This window comes from Solenopsis invicta, chromosome 10, assembly GCF_016802725.1.
Source record: "Solenopsis invicta isolate M01_SB chromosome 10, UNIL_Sinv_3.0, whole genome shotgun sequence".
NCBI lineage: Eukaryota > Metazoa > Arthropoda > Insecta > Hymenoptera > Formicidae > Solenopsis > Solenopsis invicta.
Genome location: NC_052673.1, coordinates 7,397,093 through 7,423,887, shown reverse-complemented (window position 1 = coordinate 7,423,887; position 26,795 = coordinate 7,397,093). Strand labels below are relative to the sequence as shown.

The 26,795-nt window shown below is 38.7% G+C and overlaps 1 protein-coding gene across 1 annotated transcript in view; it reads left to right on the top strand.

The window, feature by feature from the left end:
• Positions 1-11,474: 11,474 nt before the first annotated feature.
• LOC105199207 (neuroligin-1) overlaps positions 11,475-26,795 on the top strand; it is a 49,034-nt gene continuing 33,713 nt past the window's right edge. The window contains exons 1-2 of the mRNA XM_011166183.3: positions 11,475-12,047; positions 15,550-17,211. Of these exons, the coding sequence (XP_011164485.2) occupies positions 16,377-17,211 (835 nt within the window). The 5' untranslated portion in view covers positions 11,475-12,047; positions 15,550-16,376. The remainder of the gene's footprint in view (positions 12,048-15,549; positions 17,212-26,795) is intronic.

Genomic DNA, 26,795 nt, shown 5'->3' with positions numbered 1-26,795 from the left:
TCTTTTAATTATACAATTTTTGTAAAATATAATAACTTTGTGAGTTATTTGTGAAAAGGAACGGAAAGAGAAGTTGTGTTTATCCATTGTAAAGATCATACATTCCTCTATTTAACATTTAATTTTATTAAAAAATGTAAGGTAGCGTTGCAATTCAGATTTCTCTACATCATGTTTTTATGAATGTTTACGGTGACTGTTGCTCCCACAGGATTCATTTTAGAAAGCAAAATAACATAAGCTTTATAAAAAGTTGAGACATAAATCAATGCTTGACGTAGTAGTTTTTCGAAATATTACGTTTAAAAAATGGCAGGTCAAAGTCAACATAGCGGTTTTTTACTATAAATTTGGCTCGTTTTTTAGTTTCAAAAAAAAAATCACCATTGTAAAAAAAAATCCTACGTCAAATACTGGTTTTTAGTGTTTAGGAAAAGTATGTAAAATTGTAGTTTAATTGTGGTCAAGCTGTTTTCAAGATACAGTGGTCACGCGTTTAAAATCATAATTCGAGGCAATGCCATTTTATATAATTTTTTAAGATTTAAATATTAAATAGAAAAATCTACGGTTTTCATAATGAAATAAATGGAATCTAACTTTTTTTCATTTTTCTACACCAAATTCGTTCAGTCAAGTTTGTTTATATTATCTACACTGGCAATGAGAAAGAAGTTTGGTAATATCAATTATATGTATTTTATTGAGCATATTATAAATACAAGGTTTAATAAATATTATTAAATAATATTAATAACCAACCGTTCGGCAATAATTACAAAATACAAATATAAAAGCAAAATTTAACATTTAGTTGTTACAACTAAACGAATTGATATCATAACAAAATAATTTGATAACATTAAGCAAATAATTTAGTACGTAATTAACGACAAATTGTATAAAGAAGCTCTACTAACTGATTTGATAACAATTACCATATTTAGTAGCTATTGCTAAGTAATTTTATAATTCAAACAATTTAATAATGTTTATTAAATCAAGTAATTGCAAAATCAAATTATTTAATATTTATTACAAATTTGATTTGATACTGCTTACCATATCGTAGTGATCGTAGAGAATCGTGCGTCTGCTCTCTGTGCCGAAGCTTCGGGTTTAAATCCCACTGATCAGAAACATCTGATTTTATTCGATCGCTACCTCTCGGAAGGCAATGGCGAACCACCGAGAGTATCTTACGAAGAGAACTTCTCTAAATTAGGTCGTTCAGAACCGGCGTTTAAACTGTAGGTCTCATATATCTGTGTAAATTGTAAAAAGTGTACACCACAGAAATACCTTTAGGGGTCATTACGTTCTGACAAGAGCTAAGGTCTAGAGAGACTTACCATATTATTCGATATTTATTATTAAACGATTTAGTCACATTTGTAAATTTATTAAATTATATTTATTATATGATTTGATAATAACCATCACGCCTCGTTACTAATTTCTAAATCTTGGATAAATTAAACCAAATGATTGGTTACCATAATTTTTGGTTAAATTTACTGAACAATTTAATTGAAACTATTTCACCAAAGTATTTGATAACTTTCCAGACTAGATTACAGTTATACAAATATAACGCTTCGCAAAAACTTTTTTTTAAGACCTGAATAAACAAAGTATTTCCCGATAGATTTTTAATCGCTGAAAACGAATCCATCGGCCAAAGTTTGTTACCACGTCACAATTTCGAGAAAAACGAAATCAAAGAGATGAAAAACAATGATTTTCCAGGATTTTCCGGAATGTTGCATGTATCGGCATCAAATTTTTTTCCAAAATTTATTAATGCCATGCAAAAGTATCAACTTTCAGCTTTGACATGTATTTTATTCCATTTCGATTTGTTTCTCTGTTTTCAAGATAAATGCTAAATGCTAAAATGAGAGACACTGATTGCATGAGCTCAATATTAATATCACATCTACACGAAAAAAAATGCTGCCGAAATTTTGCAATTCTGAAAATAATTATGTTGAACCATAAAAAAATTTATATTGGACATTTAAACCGATTGCTAGACTGTCAAAACTTTTGGCATCAGTAGCATTATGCTTGAATCTCTCACATAATTATTTTGGTTCAACATAAAATCATTTTCTAGTCTGTATACAGCTAAATTTTTAAATACTACAGTAAAATTATTTTTTTTGTGTAGCATTATTTTTTTTGCAATGAGTACGAATAATTATTTCTAAAGTATTTTTCATTGTTAAACACAAATCCGTTAATTAATTTGGCACATCATATCACAATTTTTTGATGATAATTCATATATAAGTACCATGTGACGTAAATTTAGTTAACGGATTTGAGTTTAGTAGTAAAAAATATTTTGGAAATGATTATGCAAACTTCCTGAAAAAAACAAGTAGTGCTGAACATGATATTAGCCCTTAGCTGACACACTATATCGGATTCGATATTTTGCCACACATGGGTGTACGTTACCCGACCATTTTCAGTTGCGTATATCTCTGTATGTAATGCATATAATTTAAACAATTTTTTTTTCTTGATACGCTAGAAGACCAAGAAGCAAAATGAATAAGTGCGAAAATCGAGAAGTTGAATATATTCGAAATATTCAAGAGAGAAGGAAACGAATTCTTTATGAATGCCAAATATTTTTGTAAACAGCCCGGGTGTACGAAACCCAGTGTGTCAGCTGAGGATTAAACATCGAATCGCACGCAATTAGTCCCTTATTTTAGCAGTATCTTGAAAACAAAAAATCAAATTAAAATGGAATAAAATGCATATGTTAAAGCTGAAAATTAATACTTTCGCATTAAGTTAAATTTGAAAAAAAATTTGATGCTACAATCTAAAATAGTTCTGAAAATCCTAGAAATCGTCATTTTTGATCTCTTTGTCAGCATTTTTTTCCAAAATTGTGATGCAACAGTCAACTTTAGCCACCAAATTCATTTTCGGACACTAAAAATCCATCGGAAAACACTTTGTTTATTCAGATCCCAAAAAGGTGTTGAACTGTGTTACATGCTCCCTTAAAAAGGAGCACGAGATGTGAAATATTTAATTTTCAGATTTATCCGTAAATTTAATTATTCAAATACTTTGTATAAAGGTTAACAAAACAAAATCGCCTGAAAGTTTTGACCCTAAATGCGTTGTAGGTATACATACAGCCCACGGCAGCTTTTAGCAGCGGAGTATTAAGATTAAAGTTTTTAGATTCTTCGCCGCGTTACAAAGGAGGTACATAAATCAGCTCTTAAGTTTTAACTAAATGACAAGCAAAGGGCCGAGAAGCAACATCGGGGAAGAGAGTAAAAAACGATGTTACGTGAGCGAAGTCGCTAAGCTGCTTTCTTGCTCGGTACTTTCGTATCGTCGATCGCATTTGCCTCAATTTGCCATTGTGCTTCCCGAGAGCTCGCGATTAGAGAAACGCGCTCGATTACAAATACAGCGGGATGAGATCGGATTTTCGATCGTTATCTGTCGAAAAAGAAATCTGACATATTTGAGAGACGTGCACCGTCACTAAAAGCGAAGCGGATTCGAGAGTGTATGGCATTTGATAAACTCGTGCGCAAGATATCTCTGATAATGAAATCTCTCTCGCGCCACGCAGCCGCGCCGTATCGGCATTTCCCGACAGCGCTCAAAAATCCTGACAAAATCGAACGCTAATGAAAGTTTCGTAGGTGATGCGAACGACGAACAAAAAAAAAGAAGAAGAGAGAAAAAAAAATGCCGAACGGAAAAGATTGAAAACACTTTTTTCAATCTTTTTGGAACTCGCTACCGTCGATTCCCATTTTTGATTTCCGCATCTAAATGAGGGATTAGGGAAATGAAATTTGTTTAGCTTTACCATCGTACCACAGTACACAACACTATCAATTTAAAAGTCTAAATAGATTTTCTCAAATTACGGAATTTTATTTTAAAATGTTATTTGAAAAATTGCAAGAAAAAGACTGTTGAAAGCTAGAGATATTTTATTTTTTAATAGCAAGTAATTAAAAAAGAGTGATTAAAAATATAGAGTGCGGGCATTAATGAAATCTTATATAAAGGATGGTTTCGGGATTCGTTTAGAAGGCCGAATGATTAAATTTAACTAATGGAGTCGGCTCGTTTGCATGTACCGCGTGAGGTATCAACGCCTATCCTATCTATGTGCAAAAGCTTATCAAAACTTGTTATTTAACTATTCCAACTACTCCGCCGCTTCTATCTATACACGCCGTCGTCTACGCAATTTTCCGTATTTCCAGATATATTTCCGGTTGTTATCCTTTATAGTGTAACCTCGTTACGATATTGCGGCGCACTCGGGGCTATTCGTTACAGCGAATGTCGGTTTCGTTATTGTATTTCTCGCAGCGTGGTTATCCTAAAACAGCTGTCACTCCCAGATACTCGAGAAATGATGACCATCTTCGTTTTCCACGTCGCGAGTTGCGCGACAGTCGCGTCCCGAAGATGAATTTTATCGCGCGCGCGCGCGCGCGGATGCAGCGCTTTCTCGCGAATCGCTGCTTGAAATCCTTAACTGCTAACGATTTATTACGAGCGCGGTAATTGTTGCGGTGTACAGGCAGCCCAGCGCGAAGACGAGAATTTTCTTCTTCATAATAATAACTTCTGGAAGTAACAACTTCTATTATTTTCCATCTTTATTTTCAAGAAATATGTGTCATTTTTCAATTATCAAAAATATAAAAATTTTATTATTTGTTTTATTATTACATTTGAGTATCTGAAATATGAGCACAATTTCCTTATTAGTTTACGAGTTCTTTAATTCTTTTTTTATTCCCTTTTTTTTAATTCTTATATAAAATCGTGTTTTGTAGCAAAGTCGCCAATATTAGCACAGCTCTCCTAAGACAGCACTCTCTTATTTCTTGGAAACTAAACATTGCGCTACATTAATACTTATAAAACATGATCTACTTAGATAATTAAAGAAATGAAGAAGCCATAGCTCATGCATTCGTAGCTTCTTTCTATATAAAATCTTTTAAAAACAAATTTTTGAAAAATGAAAATAAAATTTGCACTGTTTCTTTTGCAAATTAGATACATAATTTTCTTTACAAAAATAGTTTACTGCTATCATGACGCCTCATCTGAACCGTTTTTAGCCCGTTTTTAGTCTGTTCCATCATTTTTATGCCCGTTTCTTGCACTTTCAAGCTCGCGCAGTCTATTGGAAAGGACGTATACGCGAGTATTTTTGAATAGATTGTTTTCAACTGAAAAACGAGTATTGTTTCCAATTCTCGTTCTTCAGTTGAGTAACAATATGTTAATACATTTCTCTTTTACTTACAAGATGAGGACCAAGTAGGATTCTATCGGATTTCGTCTAACTTTAAATACGTACTTACCCTCTACTAATTCATGGATAAGTAGACGTAATATTCAAGTATTCGTGAGAAATTTGCATCAAAAGTTCTTAGTGCGATGTTGTTTGTCTTTTTATTTTATTTATATATAATAATTAATTTTATTGTAATAATTATAATCTTTACTGAATCGTGCGGTTTCAAAATGTGCAAAACGATAGTTAAACGAGTATTTTATACTCGTATATAACTGAATATACGTTTTTACATCTCAAATTTACATACAGCAAATTTTTGCCATTTTTAAATTCTTATAAGTATATGCTTATTACTGCTCGGATATATTCGTATGCAATCTGCTTTAATCATTTTTTTTTCAGAAAAATTGTTGTTTGTGACCTAAAAACGGGGTCGTACTTATTGAGCCAAATGCACATTTCCACTACTCAAATTAATCATTCTCATGGATTAAAAACGGTGAAATGTTTTTGTAAGGGTTGAAACAATAGTGAGTATATTATTGATAATATATTTACTATTGCTTAGATTTGATCATTTTATATATTTGATATTTAATATATTTATATTAAATATAAAAATATATTTATATATCCTGAACTGTTTCGTTCATATTTTTTTATATTTTTCTCCTGGTGCAGTTTGGAACGCAAAATTGCTATACCACGTAAAGCGATATATCTCTCCTCTCTCTGTAAGAACAGATAAATACAGATAACTACAATGTCTTCAATTACAATGTTGACAGATGTTTCATGAAATTTTTAACACTTTTTTTAAGAAGGTAGCAAAAATAGCGCAATAGATTTTTGTACACTAATAAAGTGCCAATGAATGTATAAGGTGGAAGAATTCAATTCAAGTCTTTTAATTTAATGTAAATTTTGTTGTTTAATATATAAAGTTATATTTTATTACTAAATTTATCAATTTATTTTATAGTTAATATTTATTTTATAATTCTTCTTCACGGAACCGTCTCTGAATTCTGCTATTGCTGTTTACTATATATATATGTCAGTTTTGGAATCTAATTTCTTAGACTCTTTTTTTGAGTTATGTTGCAAAACCATTATTTATTATCAAACAGGCAACAGTATTATAAAGACTGTTATACCATTTGATAGAAGACACTTGCTGGTGTGTATTCATACTTTTAAGGTTTTATTTTCAAATTTTATTATGAAATATTTCAAAAACAACGTGGTACGTCAATATTGGCAATTTTACTTATTTGCCAATTTAATGAGGGAGCATTACAAATTTGATAAAATTTATTATATATTAATATACTAAAATTTCAATACTACTAAAATTTTAATAAACATTCCTGCAAAAAGTTTATTTAAATTCGCTTACTCGTTTCAAAATTATTTACCTAAAACTGCAACAAAATATTTACCCTGTGCCGTTATAAGTCAAGTTGTTTATCATTTTGTTCTCTTTTAAAATTCAGACAGTCACGACCAAAATTTTTTATCATTGATTACTACACGGTAATCAAGAAAAGAACTTTTTTTGTTAAAATAATCTACAAGTTTAACTATATATACAGATCAGAAAATAATTTTTTCAACTTTCAAAATAATTGTGTAAGATGCTTAAGTATAATAAGACATGCTGATAAAAATTTTGATGTTCTAGCAATTATCTTAAAGAGCCTGTACAATTATTTTAATGGTCCGACAAAAATTATTTTCAAATCTGTACTAGATAGTTTTTGGATATTTTAGAAAAATTGTTCCTTCCTTGTAGGAAAACAAAAAGAAATAAATAAATTTAAGAAGCTTGCAATTTTTAAATTTTGGTAACTTTTAGCTCGTATTGTATAGCCAACGCATCCTTAAATTATTGCCAAACCCTTGTAGCGAATGTATCGTTACACGTGTAGTACACGTGGGACACTTTAACATTTTAGAATTTCATTCAAAAATTCACGAGAGAATTATGCCGTTTACACAATCGTTTTAATAATAATTAGCTGCAGTCGAGCGCGCGCAAGGTAATTTGCAGCGAGTCGTCGCAAAAGCTTGTGTTCCAAGCGCTTGACGCTCGTTACAACAGCGCGTCTTATTTTTGCGCGATATTAGCGCATCCATGCGTTTACGCGAACGTCGCGTACGTAATATTTTACTTCCGAGTATCGGATTAACGTAATATCGGATTAGCGTAAGCAAATGCACCGGCGCGGCGCGGCGCGCAGTATAATCGCGTTTTACGAAGTTGCCGCGCGAAAAGGCGTCGCCGGTAACGAGGATCCATTCTGAGACCTCGTATTTTAAGACTTTACTTTGTCTCGTCGTGGATAAAAGCCTGGCGTCGAGTTGAAAATTCGATTCATTAATCTGGCCGCCGCGAAACGACCGCGAAATCGATCGAGAACGCCGCCGCGGAAATTGGGGCGGCCGGGGCCCTCGGCCGCTGCAGCGTCGACACGAAGAGAGGAAAAAAAAAAAAAAAAAAATCAGAGAGAGAGAGAAAGGGGAGGGATACTTTTCTCCGCGACTTTATTCCACCTAACTTCGCCCTGCCGGTTTACGACTCCCTGAATACAGCCGGCTAATTAACGGCGCTTCCTTAGCGGGCGAACTGGGAGTAGCCAATTTCATTTCCGTTCTCCCGGTTTTATTTTTCCCCCTCGGTTAAGCGGTCTCGCTCCCGTAATTCAGGGTTACCGCGCGAGTGTCTCTCCCGTATCCGGGTGTTACAGTGGCCGCGCTGTCGCTGCTGCCGTCGCCGCCGGCGCCGCGCGCCGCTGCGTTGCGCTCTCGCTTGAGAAAATTCATGCACTTTTCAATTTCGCCGAGCCACCTGCACTTACATCTCGCGAAAGAATCTCGCTTCTTTATCATTTAGCAGAGACCTCCCGTGGGAGGCTATTTCTGTATGTTGCGCGCACCCGACCCGGTGTTGTGTTTCCTACGATTAATCCTGCCGGATGCATCGTAGACCGGACCGTACTCTGTACGTTGTAAAGAAGGGTCTTCAATTTTCGCTATTCATTGCCACGGGAGCTTTTTATGAGCTCCCGTGTGCGATTGTTAATACCGCAATTTGTTCGCTGTACCGCGCGCAGGGCTCGCGAATTGAATGGAACGATTCCTCATCTTTTGATTTTTGCTCCAATTACATCGGCGCTATGATGCAGTGCGGACGAACGGCTGTTCATTGACGCGACAAATACGACCCTTCGATGTATACGTTAATCAAATGTGTATCGTGCAAGCGCGGTAGTGTATTATTCCTCGACGATCCTGAATTATTCTTCAATTAGCCCGCGCGGGAATTAATTCCGAAATGAAGACCGGCCGGGTTTTTACAAATACCGCAAAATCTCAAGTGTCAGGCGGGGGATTCGCACAAAAACGGCAATTTCCCGGCTTTGTCAGTGTCGGCTGCGGGCATTTCCAAACTTTGTCAATGTTGTCGTCTAACCGATCGTGTTCGTTGCGGCCGAAGCGAACGGTTTTGCGCGCGAGCGCGAGCGGGAGCGTGCGCGCGTGCGGGGCGAAGAGGACGCAGGCCTGCAGTTTAACGAGCTGGTTGAATTGATGTATTCTCGGTTCGGTTTTAATTAATCGGAGTGATGTTTCAATCGGGTGACAGGTAAATCATGGACGAAGCGTGGGCGAAAGAGCAAAGAACGTAGGACGGGGCGGGGGGGAGGGGGGCGGTGCGAGGAGATGCGAAAAAGCGAAAGAGGGCCAGAGAATAGAGGGAAAGTGGCCTGGCGCCCGTGTAGGCGAGTCTCTCCGCCAGCGCCGTGGGAGAGGTATGAGGTTTCCCTCGTTAAGGGTCGTAAATAATGGCGATGGCGACGATAACGAGGCAATTTTACCGGCACGCTCTCGCGCACACGGTTCGGCTTCGACGTTCGTCGTTCCAGCGATTTTGAATCTTTCGCGAGTTTGCAATCTTTACACTCGTGGCACACACTCGCGCGCGCGAAAGAGAGAGAGAGAGAGAGAGAGAGAGAGAGAGAGAGAGAGAGAGAGAGAGAGACAGAGAGAAAGAGAGATCGGATAGCTCACCACGCGCCGCTGGCGATGAAGGACCTCGATCGATCGGCGAGTGAATTATAATAGCGGGACACAACGTACCGGTATTTTATCGCCCGTGCGAGACGCGGCTGTGCGGAAATCAGAATAAAAATCCGATCGACGCGTCAAGTTTTTCGACAAATATGTACCCAGCGTGAGAGACGATGAAATTTAAAATTGCACTCTTTCCTAAAATCGCGAGGAGAGTATTGTAACGAGAGACAACTTTTTTGACCGGTGGAAGCGAAATTTTGTCGCGCATCTCGCTTTCTTGATGATTCAGACGTGAGATAAAATATCAAAGGGCGTCAAGATTTTCGGTTTATAGGGCTGTAAAGGTGCTCGCAGTAAAATTCAAGCGGCGAGGTTGAATTTTATATTAAGCGTTTTCGTAAATCCTTAAGATAGCGGCCCGACCAAGACGATTAGAGATGAAATATTCCGGGCGTTCGGCCCGGATCTGGACGGACCTTTTCTCCTTCCCGAGCGCGAGAAGACCTCAATTTTCCGACTTCGATTATTCGAGCGTGCACGAATTTGCGGGCTTATAATAAATGTAACGTGGCGCGAGGCCATATGGTCGCAGTATATGGATATCTCGCGCTCGCTAATGGTTTCCCCACTCGTTTATACCCCACGGAGCGTGTAGCACCCAATTTCTCGGAAAGTGTAGAGCAGATATGAACAATTTAAGTTTTAAAATGATTGAAGATGTTAAGGGTTAGGAAAGAGTTCCAGGTGTTAACCAGCGGAGGGATTCATGCAATGTTAAACGCCAAGAACTTGTACTTTCTTGAAGTAGACTGGAAGCGCGAATGTTTTAATGAAACTTTTTGATCTTTTCGCTCTCATTAATACGTCTATTAGTGAAATTAGATGAAGCTGAGAAAATCCAGTCTTTACGCTTAACGTATTGCGAAAGAAAATATTTAAGAGAGAAGAAATGCGTGTAGAAGCAACGGATGTAAAATCGCGCAAAATAACGATTTTGAGTAATAACTGCGAAGCATGCTGGCGCGAAAACATGTTACGTTGCAACTACAAATACGCTGCGGCAACACGATAACTCTCCTATCAAAACCCACAGGAAACATCTGTGAAAGAGAGAAAAAAATTATTTTTTTTTCGCGTTTATTTAAAAGAAACTTAAATTATTTTGTCAGTTATTAATTCTTTTTCCCGAGTGCAAAATCTGTGCCCCGGAGAATTGTCGACGGGTTCATCTGACTGTGCACATCAAGGAATTAGCTCGACGATCGACGATACCACTCCGGCGGAAACAGCCGCACAAACGCCAGTCGCTTATTTCGTGAGGCGAGTCGCGTGGGTGACGTCTGCCTCCGGCAGTCTCACCATTGCGGAATGGAAAGCGAAAGACTAAAAGAGGAAATGAGAGAGAGAGAGAAAGAGAGGGGGGGAGGAATAGGGAGGAATAAAGAGAGAGAGGGGGAGGGGGGAAAAGAGAATTCATTTCGCACACCAAGCAACTCCTTCAGGCAGCTCTCGCTTGCGTCCTTCTCGTTCTTGTATGTGAGGGAGAACAGGCGGGAGCCAAGGGTAGCGTGTGTGAGATGCGGTGGGTGCCGAAGGCGCAGCGGCGGCGGCGGCGGCAGCCGCGAGGATATGGAGCACGAGCCGGCGGTGGCGGCGGCGGCGGCGGCGGCGGCGGCGGCGGCGGCGGCGGCCGGAGAAAGATGCTGCGCGTGCACCGAGGAAGAAGCAAGATAGAAGGCTCCCGATGTAGGGGTAGCAGAGGGGTGGTCTCGGAGAGGGTAAGCGATAAAACGGGATGGAGAGTGAGTGAGAAAGGAAGAGGAAAGCCGGAACGACCCGGGGGTTGCCGTGGTGCTATCGACCGGCCCGCTGGTCGGAATCAAACCAGGCGTCGGCGCCGTGGCTGTCCCGGCTTCCTCGAGTGCCGGACCATCCTCCACCTCCACCTCCATCACCACCACCATCGCCGCCACGCGCCACCACCGCCGCCGCCGCCGCCGCCGCCGCCGTCGCCGCCACCGCCACCACCACCACGCCGCCACCACCACCACCATCGGCAAGAGCAGCAGGCACCAGCACCGCCACCTCCGCGGAGGTCGCACGGCTGCTGGCCCTCGGCGCGTTAGTAGTGCCCGGGACATACAGTCGATCGCGCACACGAAGGGTGCGGATCGTCCTGGGGGTTGGTTGTTGATACGGATTTGGTTGGTCGGCTAGTTTTGTTGGCTCGGTAGTCTCGTTCTCGCGTGCGGATCGCTCGCGGCGGATCGTTGTTGCGTCGCATCGCGATTCAATAGTTGGCGAGAAGGTGCTCAGGCGGAGATTATGTCGGCCTGAGGCGGCAAACATCTACCCGCTTCTATCGCGGTTCCGACGACGCTTCGGGCGATCTGGACCGCGCTCGCATCCGTAAGCGGCATCGTTCTCGAGAGCGTAACGTCAATCCCGGACTACTAAAGTAATGCGAGTCGCGTCGAATGGATCGAAGCGCTACGTGTTGGTGCGTGTGGTGTCGGAGCGATAGAATTGAAATTATCTGGACCGATACGGAAGTTATCTGACCAAAAGTACCCAGTGAATCCCACTTATGCACTATGTGATACGAGGAGGCTAGTTATGAGAGGACGCTAGATAAGGAGTTGGATATTTTTTGGTGCGTTTCTCATATTTTTCAGGAGTACTTTGTATAAATGCAAATGCGATATTCCCGCTCGATGATTGAGTTAAACGAATGACGTTGGCTCAGTAAGAATATATTCCGTGCAAATAACTGTATTGAGTTGCTTTTATAAATTTTACTTTTCTGGTTATTCAACGAATCTGAAACATATGGCGTCAAAGTATCGTCGACGATAGCTCCGAGATTTGGAGAAAACCGCGTAACGTTTTTCGATCAATATGAGTTTGTCGGGTACAAATACATATATTGTAGGAAAAAGTTAAATTATAACATCAATGAGATGATTACACCATAAAGCTTGATTAATTATAATTGCCAAAAAGATAGATCATAATTCTCAGTCCTTTTGAATCTTTTTAGATTACCGTTTTGAAGAAATATTTGGGAAGTTATTGAATAAATATTAAACAAAATAAATATTAAATAAAAATTGATATTAAATAATAAACGGTAAGTAATAAATTATTAAATAAATAAATAGTTAAATTAATAAATATTTTATTAAATATCATTAAATACAGAAAAACAATATTTAATATTTAAATAATTTCTGTTGCAAATCATGCATACTTTATACAATGTTTAAAATGTTTTGGTTAATATCTTAATGCACTTTATCGAATTGAATTTTTTTCATAGACAACAACTTTAGTGGTATATATATATATATCAAGCTATCAAATTAAAATACAAGTGAATATTAAACACAATATTTTATCACATATAACAATTGATGTGTAAAATAACATTAAATTATTTTCATTATTTCGAATTCACTTATTAGAGAAAACATTTTATTATACAAAAAATTTGATACAATTTTAAATCTAATTTAATTTAATGGTAAATCTAATGCTAATGATAACAATGAATTTTATATTAATGCATTTTTAAAATAACATTTTTAATTTTGGAAGCCAAGTATTGCCTCATTGATGTTATTCCATTTTCTTATCTCCTTCCCATTATAATGTATATTTAAAATCTCAGTTAAATCCGTGTTTCGTATCCATTAAAATTATTGCATCAAGATAGAGCATGACATATAAGAAGGAATTAAGAAGGGAAACGATTGTAAAGCTAATCCTCAATTTCGAAGATTGGGGGGACGGGGGGGAGAGGTTCGTAATTTTGTAAAATGGATCGTCATCAATTCCCTTTGACTCATCCATTTCTTGCAGGATGCGCTCTCGTTGATCCGTGCAAAAATGTCACGCCGGCACTCGCGCAATTTCCGCGATAATATATCGGCGTTTTTCACCAAGGATCCGTTCTTCCTTTCACGTTGCCGTTGCTGCCTTAGTAATTCCTCATGGATTCTTCTTCGTGGATCCGGAAACTTCAAACTTATCGCTTCTGTCGGTGAATTATTAATCGTTCGGTCATCCCCTCGCTCCCTCGTCGCAATTAGCGCGCGAGCCCCGGAATTTAATTTCGTCCGCCAGGCCAGATTGTCCGCGCTTATGATTCGGCATTGGCATCTCGTTTTTGCTTGTTCACTCGAATAGCGTGGAATCGGAGCGTAATCCAATGATAGTTCACTCCTCTTTTCGAACTTGCGAGGCTGCGTCGACGTCGCGGAGCTTCGCCGACGAAAGATTCCCTCCGGGGAATCCGATCTGCAAAGTACTTAAAAGACAAGTCAAACTAACTCGGGAATCGGGAATACTTGCTTCGCGTTATAGCCGACACCTTTCGCTCGTGTGACAAAAGCGTGAGAAAAAAAATTTCGCATTCACAATAAATTAACCCGCGAGTTATTTGCGTTCAAAAAGGTATTGAATAAATCATCTTTGTTTAACATTAAAATTGCAAATATAATATATAATTACCATTTGAACTTTCAAATACTCATTTGCATTTAAGCAAACTTTGCTTTCGTAATTCTCAAGTTTCTTTCCCAGACGGGCACGAATAGCACATAGCTACGTGAAAAACATTACGGCAGTTTGACGATTTATATTAATCCCTTTGATGAAAGGATTTCTCTAAACCTTCTTTCTTTAAACCGATGAAAGGCTAAACGAACATCCGGGCAAGAGACATTAAGGATAATTAAGATTCTCAATTTTAATTTTTGCTAAGTTTATCTCTCGTGTTTGCTTTTCGCAATTATAGCAACGCTTATTCGTCATCGTCGCGAGAAAGTAACGCTTCTTACTTCGGCGCGTTCACTGGAAGTTTTAAGAGGTGGAAGTAGCACGTGCAAGAAAATGTCTAACGCTTATATGACTTGTCTTAACAATTGCACGCTCGACGAAGTACGAGACGACTATAATAGTCGTTTCGCCGCGTAAAATAACCCGCTACGTCGCCTTCACGCGTTCGAAAAGAAAAAAACGACATTATTACGGAGCGTAACTAAAACTTCGTGATAATTTAAACGCAGAGACTAGCTTCTCCCCTCGGACAGGGGTTGAAATGCTGCTGAAGCACCCGCGCCGTAGCGCCGAATGCACCAAGGGCCAGGGAGTATAGTTTACCTCAAGTTGGAAATTGGAAATTCTCGCATAGCCACAGTTGAATGCTATCGGATTTCGCGTTATTCGAGCAGCTTGAGCAGCTCATTCGAATCAAATCTACATCGTCATTGCAATTAATTAGACTTTGTCCGATGACTGGCCGTTCGATGCGATTTTTCATTACGGTTCCGGCAATGTATATTAATTACTGATTTAGCGAACGTAAATTTCAAGTCCGGCGTCGCTGAATTCCCGAAAATTTGATCCAAAGGGTCGATGCATACATCTGCATATTAACACGCAATCGGAACGGTCAAATTTGCGCTATTACCACAATGGGGTCAGTTTTCACCGGAATAATATATGGAAATATATATTATCGCGGATTGCGGAGGGCAAAATATATGTACTTTATTTCACGTCATTTTGCAACAAATAGAAAAAAAAGAGAACAGTTTTTCAAATTATGTAGCGTTAATAACTAATCATCGCTAAACTGAACAGAATCGGATGTTCCGTTTACTACATGCAGATTTGTTTGCTAGATGATACATACGCGAGAAGCAAGCACATTTTTAATGCAGAATAATACAGAATAAAATAAGAATAAATAATTATAAAAAAAAGATATTGCGGATGAAAGAACCTTGAAGATTGCTGAACTGTGCCGCGGGATTAGGACAGGGGTGGGAAAGGAGTCATTGGGGGTACATATGCTTTACACACGATTGTCCCCTCGAAAATATATCGAGCATACATTTTTCCGGTTCACTGGGCAGGCAGTGGCAATTTTCGCGCCATTTGTTCTCGGGCACGAGCAACAACATCTGTCTGCTCGAGGTTTCGTATAGAGTTTTGAATTGTACATACACGCGCGCGACGGAGGTCTTTCTCAAGTTTATAAATTTATTTTACTCGCGTGACTACCATCGAGTTAGTCGGACCTGACGTGAAAATTAATTTTCAGAGTGAAGTCGCGTTAACAAAGCACCTTTTGCGTTGCGTTGTTGCAGCGTGTTGCGGCGCGCGGCGGTGGAGAAAGGGGCAGGCGGTTTCCTGCGAGAGACCGAGAAACGGAGGCTCAAGGATCGAACAATAGTCGTCGAACTGGAATTGATTAATTTCCTATCCCGAGAGACGAGTCGTAACGCGCGCTAGGAGGACGTTGAGGGTTCCGCGCGAGTCGGCGACTCCAAGGGCGGTGCATCGAACCATCGTACTCTGGGACGCCGATGATTCCATCAGGATCATTCACTGCCGACGATTCGAGCTCGTCGATCGTCACCGGGGCGTCGTGTATACGCGCGTACCACCGCGCGATAACGACGATCAGTCGCCAGATTGGCTGCTCAGCGTCAACGCGGGCAACGTATGCACCTGAGAATGGAAGTGAGAGTTTGTTCGGGACCGATCAGCAGAAGCAGCAGCAGCAGCAGCAGCAGCAGCAGCAGCAGCAGCAGCAACAGCACGATAGTAGTACCGAGTCGTTATTCTGAATTCGAGACGGCGGACGGGGAGCGAAAGCCGCTTGGAGGGTGCGGGACTGGAGGTGGCGGCAAGCCGTACCGGAAGCTGTGGGAGTGGGTGGACGGCGGCGAGGACGGGATAAGAGTGGTGGCGTCGGTAGTGCGGAAAGGGGCGCAAGAGGGCGAGCGCAAAAAATTGCCGACGGCGAGGACGGAGGGGCGAAGGAGGGCAGGCGCGAAGGCGGCGTCGGCAACGACGATAAACGGAAAAGGAAAGCGGAAATCGGAAGCGGAAGAGGAAAGGGGTCATCCATCGGCAGGAGGGCCCCACAGATGCGGGGCCCGCAGGGGCCAGTCCGCGGCGGCGTGACGCGATGCGGACGTCCTCCTCCTCTTTGCCGAGGAAGAGGAAGAGGAAAGACCTCTCGCCTCTCGACACCGTCCTACTCACCGGCGGCGACTGGCGATCGTCAGTTAAACATGTCCACCGAGCACAGCACAGTCCCTCGCGGCTCGATATTATCGTATCGTATCGAACGCGGCACGAGATTTTTTGCCGGGGACAAGATGTTTCCTCGGATGAAGCGTGTCGTGAGGTTTCTGGGAAGTTGGGAAATCGCCAGACAAGCGGGATTTCCGGTGGACGATGCTGGGAACGGCGAAAGCGGAAGGGGGGTGGTGAATACGACGAGGGGAGTGACGACGAAGGAGGAGATAAACGGGAAAGGCGACGACGAAGTGCGAAGGTTATCGCGAGTAAAGGGATCCTCCGAAGAGTTCCCACGCTCGACGGCGGTATCGTCAAGAGCGTCTTCCTGCTGGCGCTTCTCTGTGCTCAGTGCTGTCTGGCAGGTACCGAGGCGCTGGCCGGCACTCAAAAGTATTGCATCAGAACGGTCAAGACGCGATACGGCATACTGCGCGGCATCGAGGCCAGATCGTCGACGGCAGTTGAGACTTATTACGGTGTGCCGTACGCGACGCCGCCGCTCGGTGCGTTGCGCTACATGCCGCCGGTCACCCCGACACCCTGGCGCGGCATCAAGCTCGCCGACACCATGCCGCCGGCCTGCCCGCAGCGACCGCCGGCACCGGACGAGAGCCTACCGCGACAGAGGCAGGCCTACCTCAAGAGACTGGTGCCCGCATTGGCCAATCAGAGCGAAGACTGTCTGTATCTGAACCTCTATGTGCCCAAAGCTCCTCACGGTAAGTCAGAGACGCTAATTAAAAGAATAACTCCACTGGAGAAAAAATGGTTGCATGGTAGAAGAAAGTTTTCTTTTTTTAAGCGTTTTGTGCTTAATCGTTGTTTTAGGAAGGACTTATTTCTTTGTGGTAAATAAATTTTATTACACGCGGCATTGTTTTGTACACGTTACGTGAGGGATAATATGATAAAATAGTATATTACGAATTATAAAATTATATCGCTGCTCTTGATTGTTCTTGTAGAGGAATGAGGGTAAGATGACGAATTGTTAATTTTTCTAACATGGAAAGGTGCGGATAAGAGTCGTCCTCCGATTTTGACAAGTCTTTAATATATTGTAGTATTTATGGATAAAAATAAGAGACACGTATTTTTTTATACGTGCTTCCACTTTTAGAGGGTGAAACACCCTTTCGAAGAAAATCGAGATTTTTCTTTCGAAGCGAATATCGTTGAAATTATAAGAAATAGGAAAAAATGTTCTCAATGAAAGTTGAATGACTTAGAGATACTTGTAACAAAATTTTTGTAAAAAATAATGTTTTTTAATTAAAAAAAATTTTTAATTTTTATCATTCTTTTATCACTATTATATTACAACGACTGTGGCTAAGTTGACCAACGTCATGCATGGATAAAATGATGAATTTGTGTATTAGTTGTTTTAGTCTTAACAGCATTCTGACTATACATAATGCAATTTTAATTTTAATATATATTGCAATGTATATCCCCAATTTTCATAATTTTATTTTTGTAAATCACATAACTATATTTTCTTTCATTTACATTTTTCTTTAACTACATTGTAATATCAAAATAATATTAGTTTACTGTATTATAATAAATTTTTTTTATGTTTAAAGAGTACATTTTTAACTTTATTTGATCATTTGTCATCTTATCCACTATTTTAAAAGTCATCTTACCCGCATATGGAGGCAAAATGACGAAATTGATATATCCTTCAAAACTTTTAATTAAAAAAAATTTGAATTTATTTAACAGCTTTTAATTTTCACAAATGATAAACAATGCTTTAGTGAATCTGAGAAAAATAAATTGTTATTTTTACATCATTACAAAAATTAGGAAAAATCGACAAACTTTAACATCGACATTTTAATTACTCTTCTCTTTCCTCTACTTTGTAGAAAATAAAACTTCTTTGCAGTTCTCTAAAAGAACGATTATCAATAAAGTCTTACGATTAAAAAATAGTATAAATATTATAAATTAAGAGATAAAGAAATAAACGTAAAAACATTTTAATCAATACTGCAGCACATTTTCTTCTTTATTTACCGAAAAACAATGATTGAAAAAACTTTTAACAATATTTCGGACGTGTTTTGTTGGACATATTTTCTGTTTGAGATAAAAAAGGACCATGTTTTAAATCCTAAACAAATTTCTCGTGAAAAATACGTGAAAAACACGTAAAGTTCCTGTGATGCACTATTTGGAAAATTTTGCTCCATGCGCCATACGGTTCATTGTCGGACATAAAATTTGTCACAGAAACATAAGCCGAACTTTTCGGAATGTATCTTTTGATGTAAAGTTTGGTGATATTTTCGCGAGACTCTGTTTCGATACATTGCGCCGTCCAATTTTAGGGAGATTGCCCAACTTCGTCGAAAACGCGTCGCCAACCACGCGGGGGGCAGAGGGGGGAGGCAAGAGAGAGGAGCAATTTCATTCCGCGCGATAATCTGATTATCGAAGCGTTCGGGAATCTAGCGTCGACGCGTTATGACACGTGACAATGACATCGCGCGCGTATAATTCCGTGCGACAGGTAGACGCGTATGTACGCGATAGCCCGTGAACTTCCTTCTTTCGATAGACGCGCGACTATCAAGACCAAAATTCGTCAAGTTTTGCGAATGACGCTTTTATTTCTGTTAAAATTAAAGTCTCACTGCACTCATCGTTGAACAAACATCAGTAAAACAACTGTTTAAGAAAAATTCAATACTTTAAAATACGAGTAATGCATTGTCAATTAATTGATATGTTTTAGATGTAATTTTTATACAGATTTAATTAAAATATGAGTCTTTTTATTTGAAAATGTAAGTTATATTAATTTGCTTTTATTTGTTCATTGAGTAAGGCAGAAATCCAGCGTTCGGCAAATTCGAAAGAACGTTCGGTATCTAGCAGTAATGGGTGCTATTTCTATTAATAGCTGCACGAAAAGAACAATTTTGTTGAAACACGGATCTAAAAATATTTATGTTGAACCACTTAAAAAATTGTTCGGACGTTTAACTTGGTCGCTAAAACGTCAAAATTGTTTGCAGCAACATTATCATGTTTGAACGTTCTACACAATTATTTTAATCGTGGCACTCAACATAAAATTATTTTCTGATCTGTATTTATGTAAATTTTAAAATGCTACAATAAAATTGTTCTTTCCGTTCTTTTTTTAGAATTATTAACCCTTACCGTGCTCAAAACGGTGCTTCATCCCTACCACCCTGGGTATCTCGAGTCTGTTCATTTTTCACCCATTTAAAACGATTTACAAATTTTCTAAAAATTTGCGAATATTTTAGTTTTCTAAAACAAATATTAAAACTTCAATTTAGAAAATAATAAAATGTATATAATTTAGTAATCCATATTAAACTTGTACGAACAAGAATCGGTTGGATACGAAATACTCAGGATAGGGAAAGGGTTAAGATCATAAAATGGCATAAGCTGTATACGCGTAGCATGAACTGTCCGGATCAATGAACATCTTATGTAAATCAATATAGCGACTTTATACTAGATTCTTACTGGTCCAGCGGTCTTACGTTGTGCTGTATTATGCATTTCGTGTATGATGGTCTTAACCGTTATAACTGTTATTTAGAACTTAACGGTCTTACGTTATAACTATTTAGCCCATCACTAGTATCTAGAACACAATCCGCTCTGCGTCTCCCGCTGGATGCGAAGCCACGTACGTACATATGCCTGTATTGTGCACAGCGACATTCGGTAATTCGGCCGAAAGTTCAAGCAGGAAGACGTAAGGAGCTCTCGTGAAAGTAGAATTATCCATCTAGAAATTATTACCTTCGCTCGTATCGCGCGTCGTAAGAAACTCAAATGTTATCGCCCGCATTTAGAATTTGAATGAACTTTTCAGCGTCGAGAGAGACGTGCTGACCTTAATTGCTTGCTTAAGCTACTTCTTGCCGGTGAAAAATATAGACAAGAAGAAAGAGAAAGAGAATGAGAGACCTTTGAACCTGCCTGATATAACGTTGTCTCATGAATGATCCATGCGCGATACTACGTGATATCTTGATCGTTGCTTACCCGTATATCTTTCATCCCGCTCTCCCGTCCCGTTCCTTCGGATATTTATCTGACACGGCTGAAATATTGAAGCGCAAAAGGATTACTGCAAGTGATTCGTTTTGCTGACGATGATTTCCGGCGTTGTTGGAGCTAATTTCAATGAGGCATGTGTCGATCGAGGGAGGCCGGAAGAGAAAGAGAGAGGGTGAGAGAGAGAGAGAGAGAGAGAAAGAGAGAGAGAGAGAGCTCGGCGCAGCGGCTTTAGTGGTCGCGATTTCGCGCTGTTGCGATGCTGGTCTTCTCTGCAAGAAAACTCCACTTCTCCATACTCCCACCTTTTTACCCCTTTTATCCCTTTTCCCCTACCATCTCTCTTTCTCTCAGCTGTTAGCGTGGGGATAGAGCGGTGGCGGGTGTCCGTAACAAAAGAGCGGATCGATCGACTCGCGGAGACGCTTTTCTGATTGCGAATACAGCAAAGCAGAGAGAGGGAGACTTTCAGATGAAGTGTAAACGCGAACCAATATACGGATCATAGATATGGAGATCAACAGCGAGAATGCATCCCGCGATAAATTTTCAGATAGGGATTCGGTCGGATTTGTTGAATTCTGTAATATTCCTGATTGTGTGTGTGTGTGCGTGTGTGTGTGTGTGTGCGTGTGTGTGTGTGTGTGTGTGTGTGTGTGTGTGTAGAAGTCTGACCCAGTTTGGTTCTTGAACAATTTGGCTTTGCTGCGGTCTCTCCACAAGACAAATACGTCTTATTTCAATTTTCGCTTACGAATGTATCGCGTACACACCGAAGAAAATTTCTTTCACGAGGAAAGATTCACCGCCGCCGTTGCGCCGCGCACATTAATAAGAGGGACATAAATCTATCTCGGGAAGAAGAAAAAAATAAATAAATGCTCCGCCCGAGATAACGGGTGGATTAATTAAAAGCGAAATGGCGCGAAGGCGATCCGTGATTTCCGTAAGGTGCGATCGGGCGGAGATAGCGCACGCATGGGATGCATCGCGGATCCGCGATACGCGGCGGCGCGAGATCCGCCATCGTGATTTTTTCCGGTTTTTGCGTTCTATTCTATAGGATCTCTCGCAGAGGGGTCGCGCTATTATGCTGTCGAATAAAAAGCCGTAACTACCCGACGTTTCAGCCGGATTAAAGAGAACGAGCCTTCGTCGTTGCTTCCTTCGCTATCGCGTTGAATCCTCTTGCGACTTTTTACAGAAACGAGCGCTTTTTCTCGTATTTGTCTCTCACCGATGACGCGTGAGAGAAGGAGAGGGGTTGGGGAGAGGGGGAAAATGCAAGTAGTAGCAGCATCACCACTATCCCCAGCACCACTATCGTCACTACTCGCTCGTAAGCAGCTTAGTTTTCGATCTTCCATCTCTGGATATCGTCGCGGAAAATTCAGAGTTTGAACTCCTTCAGTGGGCGCGCCCGCGATTGGAGAGCGTTATTGAAAAGCGACTGTAATATCTTTGCGGAATTTAAAGGCGAGCGGAACGTTTCTTGATCCCTATCGCACAATAGTGTTCAAGATTACGAATTTTCAACGTTATTTTAATAATTCTGCTTGTAGAGTAACTTACAAGAGAAGATCGAGATATCTCGCGAATTTTGGAAAGTTTGATATTAAGGTATAGAAGATTAAATGTTGTAAAAGTAGCATTCAGATGCCAATAGATCAAAGGATTGGGATTATAAGGCTTTTCTTCTTTGTTGTTCGAGACCGCCTGATATATTTTTTTTTTGTTTTCTTAATTTGTTTCATGATTTTGTAAAATTGAATGTATATTGTTTTAAATTTATTTCAAATTTGTTCATTTAAAAGGAATAAAACAAATTATTTTAAAAATTTAAAAAAATCAAAATACATTAAATTATTTCTTAAATAGATTACTGTTTTATAAAAACTGCGAGAAACGGCTGTGATATCTGTCACGTATGCAGTTATTCCAAATTTAAAAATCTTGTAACTCCAATTAACGCTTTGATTCATTGGCATCTGAACGTACTATTTTTACGATATTAAACTCTATATCTTAATATCAAACTTTTCAAAATCTCCGCGAGATACATATCTGGAGTTTCCTTTGTTAGTACGAAATAAATGAAGAAACCGATGATTCTCTATTGTTGACGGCCTCAAGCCTTCGAGCTTGCATTTGAATTAAATGTCAAAAATGTAAATAATAAGTGGAGTAGAAGCTTCGTGTCAGATGAAATACGGGATCACACGAAGTAATACGTAGATTGCACATGGGGAAATGCGTAATACATCATATATCACATAATATTCATGCTTATTTTAGCGATATTGCATTTATCTGAGAGATTTGAGAGCTCTTTCGTCTTGGGTCATTGTCGCAAAATTACTTTTATGGTTATATCCTACATTTGTTTATTACGCAACGGCGACAGCGGCTCATAACTTTGGACGATGCTTCATTCCGAATGCTTACAATATCATTCACAAATATACGGCGAATAGGGAAACAGTCACGATCTGCAATTTATTTTATACGTGCGAATATAAGTTTTATTTATTTAATACGGGATTTTTTGCTTAACATAATTGAATTTGTCGTTTTAAATCCCACAAGTCAAGAGTCTAACTTTTGGAGAAATAAGAAATTTTCTAGTTCTTACAACTGCAGCAATAAAAATAATTAAAAAATTTTGCTTAACATACGCTTTGTAACATTTATGCATAAGCGTATTGTATTAAATGGCCTAAACGGAAAGTCCAACATAGAGCACGGAATATGTTAAATAAAAATCAGTTACACTAAAGTTACATTTAAATATATTGCACAACAATTAGTCAACGTTATCGCAAAGTGCTAAATATATTTACATTGTAATGAAAGAGTCAGAAAGATTAGAGAAAAGACAATACCTGGGGGGAAAACAACTCGTGACAGACGGAAGAAAGAACACGACACGATTAAACAGTGGGAGAGACAGTAATGCTGCACTGAAGATGCGCGATATACGGGAAAGTTTCCAGTGTTGTTATATTTGCAGCATGTCGAGGGGATGGGTGGCATGCATGTACATTGCCCGTCAATGATTGGACGAGTCTTGCAGTAACTCTTATCGGCTTGATTTGCTCACTGGATCGATATCCGCTGGAATAATCTATGCGCGCGCATTTCATCGGAAGGAACACATTAGTAATAATATGTGATAATAATGAAAATAATTTTTTTCTTCTGAAGCTTTTTTTGGTGACCACAAATATGCAGATAACATATAAATATCTAAAGGATATTTTTGGTAGTTACTTGGTGAACGTGGATAACGTGGAGATCTCATGGACATCTTTAATAGTTATTTAACAGACATGGATATATATACACGTTGATATCTATTGGATATCTTTAATAACTATTTGATGGGCATGGATGTATGAATGACAATATTTAATGGATTGAAAATTGTTTCATGAACATAGATGTGGCGATATCATATCAATATTTATTAGATAACGTCGTTGAAAGCTACAGATATTTTATATTAAAAGCTTACTAGTTATCCATAATAAATATGGACATCGTGTAGATATGTGAGTATTGAGTAGATATTTTGTTCTGTGTGAGAGAGTCTTTTCACTATCCCTCTATACTTATACATGTATATCACTTATATATCACGAAATAACCGCTAAGTCTTTTACACTCCGTATAATAATTATTTTACGTAGGTCGTAACCTAATGAATGTATTAGTATAATACATATGATTGCGCTACTTACTACGTTGACAAATCGATTCAATTCATTCGTTAATATTTACAGAGGAAGGCGGTCGTGAAATATACTTAGAGTAGTGAAATATCGTGATATCTCGTATTTACGTTTAATTCTAAGAGCAACTGTTAAATTATAGTCTGTAGACAGTCTTAGACATTGTAAGATGGTTGTTAGTTATTAGTGTTTGCTGTGTTTTTATAAAAACTGAATGTCAGATTTGTAAGTAGCAGAAATTTTTGCAGATGTATACTCTCTAATTTTGAAAAGTTATATACTTATTAACTTTTTAATTTTAGTTTAACTTGAAAGCCTTGAATGTTAATTTTAAATAATATTGAATTTAAATGTGCGCCGTAACGTGTGTATGAATTCGACAAATAAAGCCATGTTATTGTATGAGTGCTGTGGTTGCATATGCATCCGCCATGTGCATCATAAACGTTGCGTCGCTCTTGCAATTTTACAATCTCATTGAAGACGTTGTATAATGTTTATTAGAAGTAAAGAAATTATTTTAATAAGTTTTAAGTTTTATTTACAAAAAAATTTAAGCCAAAAAGATTAAGTATAAATTTTTATTTTATCAAATATATTTTGTGAAATGTTTGTACAACCTTTTATGGCACTTATTTGTGTGTAAAATCTACGAAAGATCATTAAATTATGTTTTTTTTTTTTAAATAAAAGTGCCTTTTATGAATTGGTTGTATTTCACGATCCCCCTTTTTTTCTCTCTCCAGTAAATTGTAAATTACATTCATTCTATTTGCCCGATGAACTTTTACTTAAAGGGTGGTAGAACTCTATGGCTAATAAACTTGGTTAAAATTATGTTGCGTTAATATTTACTGATTGTGAGTTATTGTCAAAAAACAAGATGGTATTCCACAACTTTCTCCTTTTCTTTAATAAAAAACTAATATCATAGAATACAATACTAATATGACATAAAGACACGCAACGGAATAGTTGCATGTAAATTACTCTCTTGCGCTTATTTTTTCTGACTTCTACAGCATAAATTGTCGCTCGTAACTATCGGAGTTATGAAGTTCTCATGTGAATAACAGTTTTGTAGATTTGATATTTAAGAAAGAAATGCGTGACTAATGTAGCTTTTAAGGGAAATTGTATATCTACGTCCTCTGATTCAGAATTCCCTAATGTCTTAATTTCGACAAAAATTGACTTACGAGATTTCTCAAATGACCAATTCAACTGTAGTATAAAAATAAAATATTATCCATATATTTCTAATAGAAAAATAACTGTAATCAGCGATCGATTTAAACAATTTTGCGATTATAAGTTTTATATATAGATATTTAATGTGATAATTTTATTTATTGTAATTATAAAACAATATTATCCCTAGATATATCGCAAACAGAAAATTGACTATGATTAATTTAAAAACGTGAAATTGTAAATTTTATTAATTTATTGAGAATTTTATTTAAAGTAATTGCGATGAAAAATAAAATTACTGTACATCTGTTGCGTAGATTTAAAAATGTAAATTTAAAAATGCAGAAATAATGAATAATTTACTTCGTTATTGTTATATTTATACAAATGGTATAAATGTAATAATAATAATAATAAAAACGAGTAACGGATACTTTTTTATTTATTATTTAACATTTTAATAATTTTTTGTACATGTATTTTCATTTCGAATGTCCGATATTTCCTTCTTTACTATTAAATTTGGTTACATTTTGTATATACCGATCATCTTTCATTTATGTCAGTCTCTCACACAAACGAATGTTATTTTTTGTGACGCGATCACTCGCGGAAAAATTTTATATAGGTAGATTTAATACAATACATCACGGCAATATACTTCGACGCACAGAGAAACGTTTCGAGTGTTGGTGAATGCGGATCACGGTGAAAATAATATTCGGGACGCACACGGACGGTGAACAGGGACGTCGCACGAGAATTCATCCGGCTGTCGTATCCTCGATCGAGCAGCGAGCATCCCCCCGGCTTTGTGCGTATTTTCGCGTGCCTCGCGTGAGGAATCCGTCGCTATGAAGAAGAATGAAAGAATAAAGCGCACTTTTATCTGGGAAATGATGAGAAACCAGGGTGCCTCGGCGGCACAATGGCGGAGTCGATGCTGCATACGAGAAGAAATGAAGCGGGGCCGAAGGGATCCAAGATATTGGAAGGACAAGATAAAGCGAAAAGAGTTTTCCTTGAATAGAGCGAGAAACAGAGAGAGAAAGAGAGATTACTGTAAAGGAATGCAAGTGTAAGGATGCGTTGCATCCTCAATTCCGTAGTGCATTGCAGTCGATTATTTGATTCACGTGTGAGAACCTGCAAGCACCGCGGGAGTGAGGTGGCTTCGTATCGGATCGACGTTCCACTTGTCTGACCGCTGCGACATTAATCTCAAGAGGAGACACGATAATGAAGAGGACTTCGGAAAGTGCCAACGTATACAGGATGTCCCTGAAATGAGGAATGAGCCGTTTTGGGATCATAGAGGC